Below are 13,980 nucleotides of genomic sequence, written 5' to 3' on the forward strand. Positions count from 1 at the left end.
TTTAGTTATCATTTTGACAATAATACAAATTTTAATATTCAACTAGCTACTTTAAGGTATATATTTTTTTTCTAGGATATTCTAGAATTTTTGGATCAATCTGAAACAATGGCAGGTGCAAAATACAGAGAGTTTTTGGCAAAACATGGACACAGATGTTTGAGAGAGGTAAAAATAGCGTTTCTAATGCTACAGGTGGCTAAAAATGTAAAAAGTGATAGAAACTCAATTCATTTTTATTCGTTTATTAATTCTTTAACTCTTTGACTGCCCCTCGCTTTTAATCTTTCAATATAATTTGATTTAGTCATTTAAATTGCTTGAGACGTTATTAGTGGTCGTTATAGTTAAAATTTTAAAATTTAGATTACTTACATAACTTGTATACATTGTAAATATATTTAGATATACAAATATTGTACATACATACATTTTAAAAACCTGTATGCACATATGTACAAAACATGTATGTCCAATATATGTATGCATATAATTACAATAAAGGCAATTCGAAAGTATCTAGGTAAATGTGCGTACAATGTATGCAAGTGGAATGTATGTTTGTACAGTATATGAATACCCAGTGTATATATAATTGTACACACAAATTTTGAGCATACGTGAATACATATATTGAAAATAGTAATCACGATTTCAAGTAATTGATTACAAAGCTGCAATTGCCTGTAATCGAAGTCCAACTCTTTTATCTAAGTATGTACATATATATGGAGGTACGTTGTATGAGCTAACTAATGCATATAAATTGTTATTGCATAGTGCATACGTAAGTACATTATGTGAACATACGTATTGTATGTATACCTTTGTACATATATTCAGTACTCTTTAAAAGCGTCACCACGGGATGACTGCATACTTGCCAACTTTTACGCATTTGGCGTAAAATTTTATTTCTATGTTTAAAGTGGTAATGAAATGTATACTTTCTATATATTCCTTACATTTATAAACTTAATTTATAATATTTTTGATACACCACTATTTTTAAATAAATTAAGCATATATAATAATATGTAATACAATTGCAAAATGTCACATAAGTTTGTTCAAAATACAGCGAATGTTTCTGTGTAAAATTGCAATTTAAATTTTATTTTACTACCACTGGAAAAGATCATCCTTGAAAGGATTAAAAGTTGTCAGGTATGTGACTGCATTAAAGTTGCATTTTACATGATACTTCGAATTTTTGATATGTAGTGGTAGAAAAATTACTTAAAATTAGAAATACTGAACTAAAAACGATTTAAATTTCTTCACCAATCAAATTTTTTTTTCTTACTAAGAAAAGCAAGTCTGCAATTCTGCATGTCTACCAACTTATTCGTTGAAAAATCTTTTACGTAGTGGTAGTCAGAAAAAAATAAAGTTTGGAGGAATTTTCTAAAAACAAAATTATAAAGACATCTATAAGCATAATTAGGCAACAAATATATCTTATCTACAAAATTTTTTTAAATTATTGACTCATTGTGGTATTGCGTAGCATTGTGTGAGTTCTTTGTGGTCAACAGACAGTGTTGTAGCTATGAGGGGGACTCAAGCAACTTGCTTGAATACATAAAAATAATGAAAATGAAACAAAGCAGCTTGCTTTAAACTATGTGTGGCTATAGAACTGGAAGCAGGTTGCTGCTCTGCGTGGGGAAACGCTTGATAGATCTTTCAATATTGTTGTAGTTGAATCTGTGATTATGAAATTTGTTGAGGCTATTATTTATTTTGATGATTGTAATATGAGGCGTCGGATGAAATTTGAAGAATCAGGTGTTTGTTTTTCTGTTATTCTTTGATATTTCAGAAAGAAAAACAAAAAACGAAAAGTAAAAACTTGAATGTTTCATGACATGAAAAACATGAATGAAAAGAATAAAAAAAAACTTTTTTTTGAATTTGTGACCATGAAATTTTTTAATTAATTTTGTTTTTTCAGTTTGATATGCGAACAAAGCCATGGAGAGAAGACCGCAATTCTTTGATTAACCTGTTGAAGGTAAGTCAATTTCTTAACAAGTAGTATTTAATGGGATAAATAATATATAATTATGGACCAACCGGCATCAGAACTTGCATCAGAGACGTTCTGGGGGTGAATCCCGGGCAAGGCATGGATGTTCTTTCATTCTATACTATCTATTCCTGTACTATCTATCTTTACAGTGGGAGCAACGTTGGCTTACCTAACATGGTGCTCATGAGTGAGTGAGTGAGTGATGTGAATTTTTGGCGCAAGAGCCATGATTTGGCTATACCGCGCCTAAAACTAGGTTAAAAGTTCAAATAAATTAATAAAAATTTTATTACTTGTTTAAAATTTATATAACTTGGTTAAAATCAAAACTAAATTAAAACTAGAATACTTTTTCTAAAATCAATATAACTCGGTAAAAACTGGTCAATTTATTAAAAATTTGAGCTAAATCAAATTATAAAATCTGATGTCTTTGAGGTAAGATATTAAGTTGGGATGAGGTGAGTCTCCAAGTAAAATTGCTAAAGTCGGGAAGTCACAGTTAAAATACTGTCGTCTTTTGATTTTAAATTTCAAACATTGGGTCAGAAAGTGCTTCACGGTTAGATGCTCTCGGCAAAAACTGCATTCTGGTGGTGCTTCGTTTAAAATTAAATATTTGTGTGTTAAACGGGTATGTCCAATGCGCAGTCTGTTGATGATGACTTGCGATTTTCTATTGTAGTTTAATGTTTTAAATGGCTTGATTTCCGATTTAATTTCGTGCAATTTATTGTTAAATTCAGCGTCCCAGTTTAGTTGCCTGAGCTGTGTTAGAGAGTCTGTTATCAAATTTTGAATGTCATAGAAACAGAGAGATTTATTTGAGAGGTTGTTGGTTGATTTGGCTATGTAATCTGCTACCTCATTTCCCGTAATGCCCACATGTCCTGGAATCCAACAGAATATTATATCATAATCTTTATTGCACAAGTCAAAGTATAAGTTTAATATATGCGGGATAATAGAGTGTGGTTTTTTGACCGAATTACTTAATGCATCAATGCAACTCTTTGAATCAGAAAAAATTACCCATTTTTTGAACTGTTGCTTTGAAATAAATTTGAGAGCTACTAGAATGGCATTACATTCTGCGGAAAATACAGAATAGATAGAAGGCAGTTTCTCGGATATTACCTCTGTATTGCACACAACTGCACTAGCAACATGGTGATTAAATTTTGAACCATCCGTATACAACACGTTAAAGTTGTTAAAATTGTGTATTTGAGCATAAAATAACTGTCGGAATATAGCTGGAGATGTATTATCCTTTGTTAACCTGCCATCGAAAATGTCAACAATTTGGACACGTGCTTTGTTCCAAAACGGAATCAGTTCAGCAGTTTCTAATACATGAAAATCTTCTAAATTCAAACTAGTTAAGAGTTTCTTCATCCTCAATCCAAAAGTAGGAATTAAGGCAGGTCTGTTGTTAAAATGTGTAGTACATGATGGTGTTAAAATATGAGAGCATAATGGATGTGAAGGATGGCATTTAGTATGAAAGTAAAAGTTAAGAGACAGTTTATTTCGCATTGAATCAAGTGAAGGTTCGTTGTGCAATGTATATAGGCTATTATTAGGTGATGTACGAAATGCACCCGTGGCAATTCTTAGTCCCTGATGATGAATAATATCTAGATATCTTAAAACGGACCTTCTAGCAGATCCATAAACAATGGCCCCATAGTCAAGTTTAGATCTGATTAAAGCATGATACATTTTAAGCATTGATTGAGTATCTGCCCCCCATGATGTATTTGTCAGTACTTTTAGAATATTTAATTTTGCAAAACAGGATTTTCGTAGTTTTTGAATGTGAGCTGAAAATGTCAATTTAGAATCCAGAGTTAGACCTAGAAATTTTGCTTCTTCAACTACAGGAATGAGAGTGTTATTTATGAAAAGCTCCGGTTCAGGATGAATTCCGCGTTTTCGGCAGAAATGAATACATGATGTTTTGGAGGGTAAAAAAGTAAAACCATTTAGCTCAGCCCATTGTAAAATTTTATTTATTGCAAGTTGCAGTTGTCATGAAAGAGTGGTCAACAAATATGCCCTTCAGATGCCTGTATGACGAAAGGTCATTCACCAGGCGGGCATTAATATATAAATATATATATAATTATGGAAGATAATAATATTTAAGTAATTTAAGATTAAATTTTATACACTTTATACAAGTTAACTGCTGTTGTTATTTACCCTTAAAAGAGAACTGATTGCAAAATTATTTTAGTGTTTTTGGACAACGTCCGTTCATAACGCTTTTTGTTCAATTTGAAGGTAAGAAAATTTTCATTCGAGTTATTTTTGCACTAGTTTAGATAACTGAACATAGTCCATTCGTAGCTGTATCGGTTAAAGTGCTATCTTAACCACTTCTGCCTTGATATGGCATGCCCCAAGCACTGCCTAAAATTGTTTTAAAGCTGTAAGTACATTTAAAAAAATATGAGTTCCTTTAAGTAGTGATATCAGTGATTTTTTTAAAAAATTTCTTTTATCGTTGTGTGAAAACTTTAAAATTGATTTTATCAAAAAATAGAAGTTAACTTCAGGAAATTTCAAACAGTTTTGAGGAAAGTTCTTCACCATTCTTTAATTTTCTCAAGACTTGGTTGTGGGTATCCTGTATTTGGCTATGTATCCTAATATATACCTTGGGTTCGAAGAAGTTATAAAAATACTACTTACATTAACGCAAATTTCCTACCACTACTAGACCCGAAGGAGCTCTGAATATATAATATTTTTATGTGCATAGGTTCAGATTTTTAGGTCATTCCAATGCACCAATGGTTCATTAAAATATTGAAGTAGTAGTAATGATGGTTATTTATGTTGGTTACAATATTAAAATACGGTGGCTTATGATGGAGACACTAGATGGTTGCCATCATAATTATGTTGGCCTATTAATGGAAAACTATAAAAAATTTTGACTAAGGCAAATACTCATTTAAGCAAACGTAAGTATTCCTGATTTAGCAATCACTTAAATTTAAATATATTTAGCTTTGTTGATGTAGAATTTTTAATCAGCATTTTAATTTAAAGGATTACAGTGCTAATCAAGAGTGTTTTATGACAAACTTGTTAAAAGAAGAAACGCATTTTATGATAAAAATTTTGCCATCTTTAAAATAATTTTGACCACTAGGAGCCATTTGTGTATATGCTACTATAAAAGTCTTAAGTTTAGTAAATCTTATATCTTACTGGTAAAACCTCAGATCTTCCAAAGTTGCTTGGTAGAAGTTCTAAATGGATTTATATTTAGGATTTTTATCAAGCTTTTGCTATAAAACCTAGGAGTTACCAATGCTTTCTGGTAAAAGTCCGAAACGAGAGATTATTTATGATATGATTTTTCATTCGCTGATATATATTGGATACTGTTAAGTTAAAGGGGGCTTAAAAAGTCCCCAAATCTTGGTAATAGAATTCGGAGACACGAAGGCAACCCTTAAAATCTTGAAATAATATTTCTTACCACTTAGAACTTCTTAAAGGAAATCTAAGATGAATGCAAAATTTCCAGCTCGGTTTTGCCATTAGGTTTTATTTATACACATAAAGTAATAGCAAAAGTAAGTTTTTTTTTCATATAATTCTCGATAAATTTAGCTTTTAATTTGTTTTTAAGAATTTGAGATTGTAAAAAGAGAAATTAAATATTTTTTTCATTCTCTTATTGACAGAGTTTAGTTGGGAAGCCTGAAAAAGTTTCGAATAAGAAAAAAAGTTTTGAAGAAAAGCTCTCATCTTTGAGCCTTTCATTGGGTTTTCCAAACAAGTAAGTTTAAGCTGAAATTGCATAAACTATCTAAGTACCTTGAGAAAATATTACAAAAATTTAAAAGAACATAAAAATGGCAAGACGAAAAATCCATTCTTGTAACATATATATATATATATATTGTTTCTGCAATTCTAATAATAATTCGCGTTATTTTTTATGTACTATTTTCTATGAATATATAAAGGGGTTGCAACTTCAATCATTTTGTTTTTGATTCAATAAATTTGATTAACAATAAACTATAAGATGCTATGGCATACTCAGGGATGCCAACTGCTCCATTTTCTGAAAAAGTTTTAATAAATTGGTAGTGAATTAAATAGTAAAACGTGCAGAGTCATCACCTCCTACATCAAGAAGCCTCCACACGGTCTTTTATAAGTACTCCGCACAGACTATTTAAAAAATGAACCAGTTGTGCGCATGAATCCAAAACCTTTTATAAAAGTAATTGAGAGAAATTTATCTTATATATTTGAGAATTGAATCTGTAGTGGTTGACAAGTGAATAAAGCAAATCAATAATATTCATAAATAAAATAAATTTTCAGTCATATATTTGCTACCACTTTCTTATTTTAACTATATTCTGTATTAAATGACTCGTTCGGTAAGTGGATATCCTCCACAGTGGTCTGATCGGACTACCTATAAAAACCGTGAGGAGGCTTTCAGTTATAGGAGGCGTTGGCAGAGTACGGATAATTACTGTCACTCTTTAAAAGTGACACCGCGAGATGTCTGCAATAAAAATGCATTTCATATGATACTTTGAATTTTTGATGTGTACTGGTGAAGAAATTACCTGAAATAAGAAATACTAAACAAAAAATAACTTAAATTTCGTCACTACTAGAAAATTGTTTTGTTACAAAGCGGAGCAAGTTGGCATCTCTGCTTACCTGCCAACTTCTGCGGTAGTTGAAGAAGATTTATTAAGTGGTTGTAGAACGACAATTATGTTAGGAAGAATTTTCTTAAAACACAACCATTAACACATCTGTAAGCATAATTAGCCAACAAATAGATTTCATCTACAAATTTTTTTAAATTATTGATTTATCGTGTTAATTTGAAAAATCTTTGCAACTTTCAACTTCGAGATATAACGACAAAACGCTAATGTTGCTTCCGCTAAGAAAATTATTTTTCAAGGGCTGTACAAGTTGGCAGCTATGTAACGGTGACCGCATCCCGTAAGTCTTAGAATTATTTAGAAATAGTGGTTAATAAAAACCCTATGAATCAAATTTATTAAATTAAGAATCATTCATCAAAAGACCATCACTCCAAAATATTTATCCGTGGTTTATATAAATATAAACTTTCACACAAAATGCGCGAAAGTTCACGTTAATATAAACTATAGATATAGAAAGAAACATTAAGTTTATAACCTGTATAATTACGCTCGAATTTACAAATTTCACTGTACTCTTACCTGGTCTTATATATTTGTTTGAATTTATGTATAGTTGTCATCAAAATCATTACAAGCCAAATTTATTTAATCGATAATAAAATGCTAGAGCAAAAAATGGACTACCACTTTAAATTTCCCAGAAAAATATTGCACCAGAAGTTTACAATATTTATTATTAAGCTTCATCAACACGATACAATTTTAATTTTGCTGTCAAGGACTTCGACCATGATATAACCATTTTTTAACTTTGATCCAATTATAAATACTTATAGTAATAATACATTATGTTTGAATTATATTGTTCTTTAAAAATAAATCCTGGTAATGAAACATTTGTGTTGCTTGTAGATTGTTTTTAAAGTTTCTAATATCTCGAGGACAATATGCAGTGCAACAAAGAGAATTATCAAAGGTATGTAAAACAATAGCATTTACTCTCTTTAGGGCAGTAAAATGTGCAAAAAAATAGAAGTAAAAGCCCGCCTCAATACCAATCTACCGCCTCAAGCCGAAATACCTCAATAACTTTTGATCTAATGATGGGACAGTCACGTCCTAAGAGGCAATCTTAATGAATCGAAAAGATAAATTTAAATAAGTTATGTCTATAAATTTTATTTTTATTTTTTAACCGTCGATGAACAGCCAGACAAATGTTTGGGTTTTCGGCTACTAATGTTCAACTCCGTAGCCTCGTAATTTGGAACTCAATCCAGAAGACAAGGGAAGTATTGGGAGAAGTCTGCCTTCGTGGAGGACTTTTTGATGGAATTAACCGGCATTTGCGTTACATGGAGAGGAAGACCGCGAGAACCTCCCACAGTTAGCCTGACGGCAAAGGAACTCTAACTCATGATCTGCCTACCACTGAGGATATATCACGTCAGCACTGTGGTCGGTGCGAACCGGATGCAGATTCTTTGTCGCCCAGTTATCGCTGGTGATCCGAACCCGGTTCACCTCATTGGAAGGGGAGTGCTCTATCCCCTGAGCCATTGTGGCTCAAGTTAAGCAATTTGTGTAAATTATATTTTAACTCTTTACGGGGCAAGGAATTTTAATTAAATAATTCAGTCAAGGAATCTAAGATAGTCATAGTTTGACGATTGTTTTTAACGCTTTTAGGCTCCGGTAGGGGTATTTTACTTTTCAGGCTGCGAATCTACAATTTTCTAGGCTGAGTTCAGGGCTAAAAATCTGCTAATATATGAAGACGGAAAAGAACAAAACTTAGCTTAAACTTTTTTCGGCCTTCGTCCTTCAGTTTCCTCAGGTTTCTTATGCGCCTTACTTGATGAAAATTCATGCTTGACTCAGGTCCATGAGTCGTGAAGTCCGCATAATGTTTGGTGCTCTTGAGTAGCAGGCTGATGTAAAGACGGCGGGTTTTCACGTCGTATGCGAATGGATTTTGGTGGCTTGGAGCGCTTAACTTAAACCCAGAGATGTTTGTACCCCGGTAAAGAGAAACTGATTGTTCAGCCATTTTTTTGAAACGTATGTCCGTGATTACGAAGACCTATTAACAATTCTTTAACATGGTACTGGAACATTCTTGTATATAATACAAGGGAGATTGTTCCGGAGCTGGTACCCCCTGAAGACGTCAGTGTCGGTTGTCATATTTATCCATTTTTTTCATAATAATAGCCATATAATAAACATTTAATCGGAATATGCCACCTAAACTAAAGAACTATGTACACTTAAACTATGTACAGCAATGATCAGCCCAATACTCACCTGTATGGACAAAAATATCACAACATCTACTGAAAAAATTAAACCAATTTCAAAACAAGATCTTTAGAAAAATAACCAATGCCAGTTGGTTCATCCAGAATACCAGTATACATGCAGATCTGAAAATACCAACTCTATAACCAACTAAGAGCAGAGTTTTTCAGTAAAGCTATAGAATGTAAAACAGTAAATTTTAATGAAATCTTTAAATTTGAAAATTATATAAAAGATAAAAACCATAGACCAACGGCTGCACATTTCACCTCCGAAGCCTCATATCATAACTATCAAAACAAATAACTACATCAACCCTTCTGAAAATAACGTTTCTTCACGCTGAAAAAACTCTTTATTACTTCAACTTCAAATAAACATAGTTTGGAATAAGCTGCTCGTTTTATTTTTTTATTCCTCTTTAGTTATTCAAGCAAAGTTCTTGAAACATTCATAAAAGCAACCCCACTGCCTGCTTACTTCAATGCTTAACCAAAATAGTTCTAAAATTCCAGAAGAATGGGATAGTGACAGCTTCACGGCCCAGGTGGTCAATACAATCAAAACACTAGGACTGGGACTAAAGTTCTTGCAAATTTATCTTTTATCAGCTGAAATTATTGCTTTTTTTCCTTTTAGTCTTTGTTAATCAAAACAATCGATGCTTGGCGAAAAGCATACACTTCTCTAGCCAAATTGATGCTTTCTGAGGGTCGTATTCCAGATGAAGATCTACTCTTTTTCATGAATTTAAATGAAATTAAAGAGCTGCTTAACACAAGATCGCCAAAAATTATATCAAGGTACACTTTTTTTATATTTTAAGATTGTTACTTAAAATTTATTTTTGGAGCAAATTTATTTAGTGAAATATGAAAGACATTTAAATAGATATTAAATCAAACATTTTTGGATTTTAAAAATTATAAAATGCTGAAATATCATTTAATTTTTATTATTAAAATGCAGGATTTTTAACAAATTGGGTTACTGAAAGTACTTAATTTTCATAATGTATTGACCATTGATAGAAGATTTAATACTTTACCTTATATTTATGAAATTAAATTGTCAGCATAAAATATATGTTTAAACAGTGTGGGTAGCAACTTTGTTTTTCGAGTCTTGTGTCGGTGTTCGATACCCTGTTGTGAACCGGGATCTAATCAAATTTAGAACCATTTAAATTTAGAAAAAAAAATGTATTTTAATACTTACGTTTGATATTATATTTATGTTTGACTTAATAAAGTGGTTGCTAAATCCTTAAAAGTAAAAAAAAAATATTTAAAGTAGTAGCTATATGCAATAGATTGAAACTAATCTTATTATTTTGCAGGGCAAGGCACAGGCGCAGGCGTTATCCTATACTAGACAAATATATTTTTCCCGAAATCATGAAAGGATTCCCAAAACCAGTAAGATAATTTTACAGTTATTTACATTAATTTTAGTCATATATAATATATTTTTATTTTTCAATAAATCATTGAAGAAGTATATATTAACTATAAAATAAGCAAAACTTTTGGGTTAATAATTGATTACAAAAACTTTCTTGTTCCGGACGAATCACGTCTTGAACATTCAGACGTGGATACTAAACATTTCAGTTTTTCCTGTCAATTTCTTAAAAGTTTTTTAATTGGTTGTATAAGGAAAATTAAGTTATGCCAAGTTTTTTTTTCAAAAATATTAACCAATATTAAAAACCTTCTATATCAGTTCCTTACAAGGTTGATTTAAGAGTATATATATTATACATTATAACAAAAAGATGAAAATAATAAAAATATAAATAAAAGTGTAAAAAGAGTAATAAATAAAAATGTTGAAACTCATCAGCAGCAACAACAATAATACATACTTTTGAATATTGTTGGCTGCTGATGTGAGTTATAACACTTTTTGCAATATATTTATTACTTACTTCTTTTTTTTTAATAATGTATAAGATATATATATATATATATATATATATATATATATATATATATATATATATATATATATATATATATATAATAAATTATTTTTGAATATATATATATATATATATATATATATATATATATATATATATATATATATATATATATATATATATATAATAAATTATTTTTGAATATATATATATATATATATATATATATATATATATATATATATATATATATATATATATATGTATATATATATGTATATATATATATATATATATATATATATATATATATATATATATATGTATATATATATATATATATATGTATAATAAATTATTTTTGAATATATATAAAAATTATATATCCAAAACATATGTTGCTAAAAGATATTTATGTTGTGTGAGAGATAATAGTGATCAATACATATATTTTCATTTAACTAGATAGATATGGAGAGCGATGTGGAAATTTCTGATGAAGAGAACTTTTCAATGAAAGGTAAGGAAAGGAATAATAACTTCTCAAGTCTTAATTTAAAAACAAATTAAGCCAGATTCCAAAAAAAGCAAATACACTGGTTATCATAAATTAAGGAAAAATCACAAAAATAGCGATAACTCTTTCAAAAGTAAGCCAAACCGTGCAAAATTTGCATATGTTGTCCACTAAGAGTAGCTGAGTAAAATTGCAATATGCAAATTAGTGGCGCTGCACTCGGCTTACGTCATCTGCCTGGAGCATAAAAGTCCAAGTTTGAGAGAAAGCACACAAATTTTACTGTGATTGCGACATTGAAAATCTGAGATAGCCAATTCGTAATAATGACCTCTAGGCATCATTTGCCTGAAGAACTACGATGGAGAGCCATCGGGAGACTAGAGGCAGGGCAGAGTCAATCAGAAGTGGCCAGATGGCTAAATGTGAGTCCATCTGTGGTTCATAGACTTTGGAGGCAATTTCAAACCACAGATTCGGCATCTAGGAGGTTCAGTCAAGGACGGCCAACTGTTACGACCAGTGCCGATGACCGATATTTGACATTAAGTGCACGCAGGAATAGAACCGCTACTCCGACACATCTTAGATCCTCTCTTGCTGCAGCCACCGGAAGGTTGGTGTCAACGTCAACTGTGCGCAGAAGGCTCCACGAAGGTGGTCTGTATGCGAGACCAGCCATTTGCGTGCCGCTCACATCACGCCATAGGAGAGACCGTTTGCAGTGGGCCCGACAACATGTCCACTGGACGTCAGATCAATGGAGGCCTGTTCTCTTTACGGATGAGTCCAGGTTTAGTCTAGAAAGTGACAGTAGACGTTATTTGATATGGAGAGAACCTGGGACCCGTTATCATCCATCAAACATCCGTAAAAGAGATGCATACGGAAGAGGCAGTGTCTGTGTTTGGGGAGGCATATCCTTAGGAGGGCGCACATACCTCCATGTCTTTCCAAGGGGAACCGTGAATGCTCAGGTTTATCGAGACAACATCCTTGATGCTTATGTGCGCCCATATGCCGGGGCAATTGGTGATTGCTTCCTGTTACAGGACGATAATGCAAGACCACACAGAGCTCGCATTGTTGATGATTATCTTCAACAGGAAACAATTACTAACATGGAGTGGCCAGCTCGATCCCCAGACTTGAATCCTATCGAGCACGTTTGGGATGCTCTAGGGAGGCGTGTATCTGCCATCAATCCGCCCCCTCAGACCCTTGCCACGCTTGCAACTGCTTTACAAGAGCAATGGCTCTCACTTCCTATTGAACTGATAGACCGCATAATTGAAAGCATCACACATCGCTGTTTGTGCTGTATTGCTTCTAGAGGCAATCATATTCCATATTAAAGGTACTTTTTCTATTGCAAACCGATACTTCCAATTTGTTTATTTTATACATGTGCTAATTTCTATACTACTATTAATGTCTGATAATTTCTTTTTATGTTGTTTAATACCTTACTATGTGTTGTATATTGTGGGTAAGTTTCATAAAATTCCATGTGTAATTTCTTGAGTTATCGCGATTTTTGTGAATTTTCCTTAATTTATGATAACCAGTGTATTTCGATGAAATATATTTAATCACTTATAAACTTTTTTAAAACTGAAATATCGTAAAAAGAAATCGAATTTTATCAAACATTTTTTTTAAGGTTCTCCTGTGAGTGCTGGAATAGCAAAAGCTTATGTCAGAGTTGCGTTAACCTTAAAGGAAGCCGAGTCCTTAAAAGTAAGAAATAATACTTCTTCTGTATTCTTTAAATTCGGTTGACAGATTTTTAATTTTATGAAATTATAATTCTTTTTAATCAGAAGAAATCGACAAGTATCTATATCTATAACTGGATATGAAATTTCGTGATTGCGATACGTCTTATATAACTTAACCCTTTCGAAGGCCGTGGGAAGTATACTTACCACCACTTTTTTACCACTTTAAATTTAAGTTTCCATTTGTTAATAACTTCACCTTTCTTGAAGTGCGTTTGAATAAAATTGGTAGCCATTTGTTAGTTTAGAAAAACGTACAAAAGTTATGAAATACATAATTCCTTTTGAAGATTGTAGCATTTATAAAATTTATTTTATAAATAAAGAAAAATAAAAGTCTGTCAGTTCCTAATAGGTCGTGTTAAATATATTTACCTCCAAAAAAATAGCATCTTAAACTAAATCATAACCTTGAACTAAAAATAACTAAATGAGTTTTTTTTGTTGCATGAATTACTATTCTTAAAACAATTTCAATTCCAAAAATATATTAATTTACTTTTACTAGAAATAAATGACTCATTAAAGTGTTAAGTAGTAAATTAAAACAAAATTCTGAATTATTAAGTGTAAATGCGCGATCATTATTCTCATGAAATTATTTTGTGATCATTGAAAATGTGGATGAGTCAATAGTATCAATCAGTCAGCTGAGTTGTATTATATAGACGTTAGTGTAAAAAATTAAAAGATTTCCATTTTAATAAAACACATTTTAGTTAATTTTTTTCCTCAAATTTAAAGAACAATAA

The 13,980-nt window shown here is 31.3% G+C and overlaps 1 protein-coding gene across 2 annotated transcripts in view; it reads left to right on the forward strand.

Annotated features, from left to right (window-relative positions):
* Positions 1-13,980, forward strand: part of LOC107436906 (uncharacterized) — an 81,210-nt gene that overhangs the window by 59,872 nt on the left and 7,358 nt on the right. For both annotated transcript variants that reach the window (XM_087150040.1, XM_087150039.1), the window contains exons 30-37: positions 76-168; positions 1,958-2,017; positions 5,743-5,837; positions 7,618-7,681; positions 9,646-9,809; positions 10,346-10,424; positions 11,396-11,450; positions 13,111-13,187. In XM_087150040.1, the coding sequence (XP_087006166.1) occupies positions 76-168; positions 1,958-2,017; positions 5,743-5,837; positions 7,618-7,681; positions 9,646-9,809; positions 10,346-10,424; positions 11,396-11,450; positions 13,111-13,187 (687 nt within the window). The remainder of the gene's footprint in view (positions 1-75; positions 169-1,957; positions 2,018-5,742; positions 5,838-7,617; positions 7,682-9,645; positions 9,810-10,345; positions 10,425-11,395; positions 11,451-13,110; positions 13,188-13,980) is intronic.

The sequence above is a fragment of the Parasteatoda tepidariorum genome, chromosome 8 (assembly GCF_982258835.1).
Source record: "Parasteatoda tepidariorum strain Cologne lab strain chromosome 8, Ptep-v5.0, whole genome shotgun sequence".
Classification (NCBI taxonomy): Eukaryota; Metazoa; Arthropoda; class Arachnida; order Araneae; family Theridiidae; genus Parasteatoda; species Parasteatoda tepidariorum.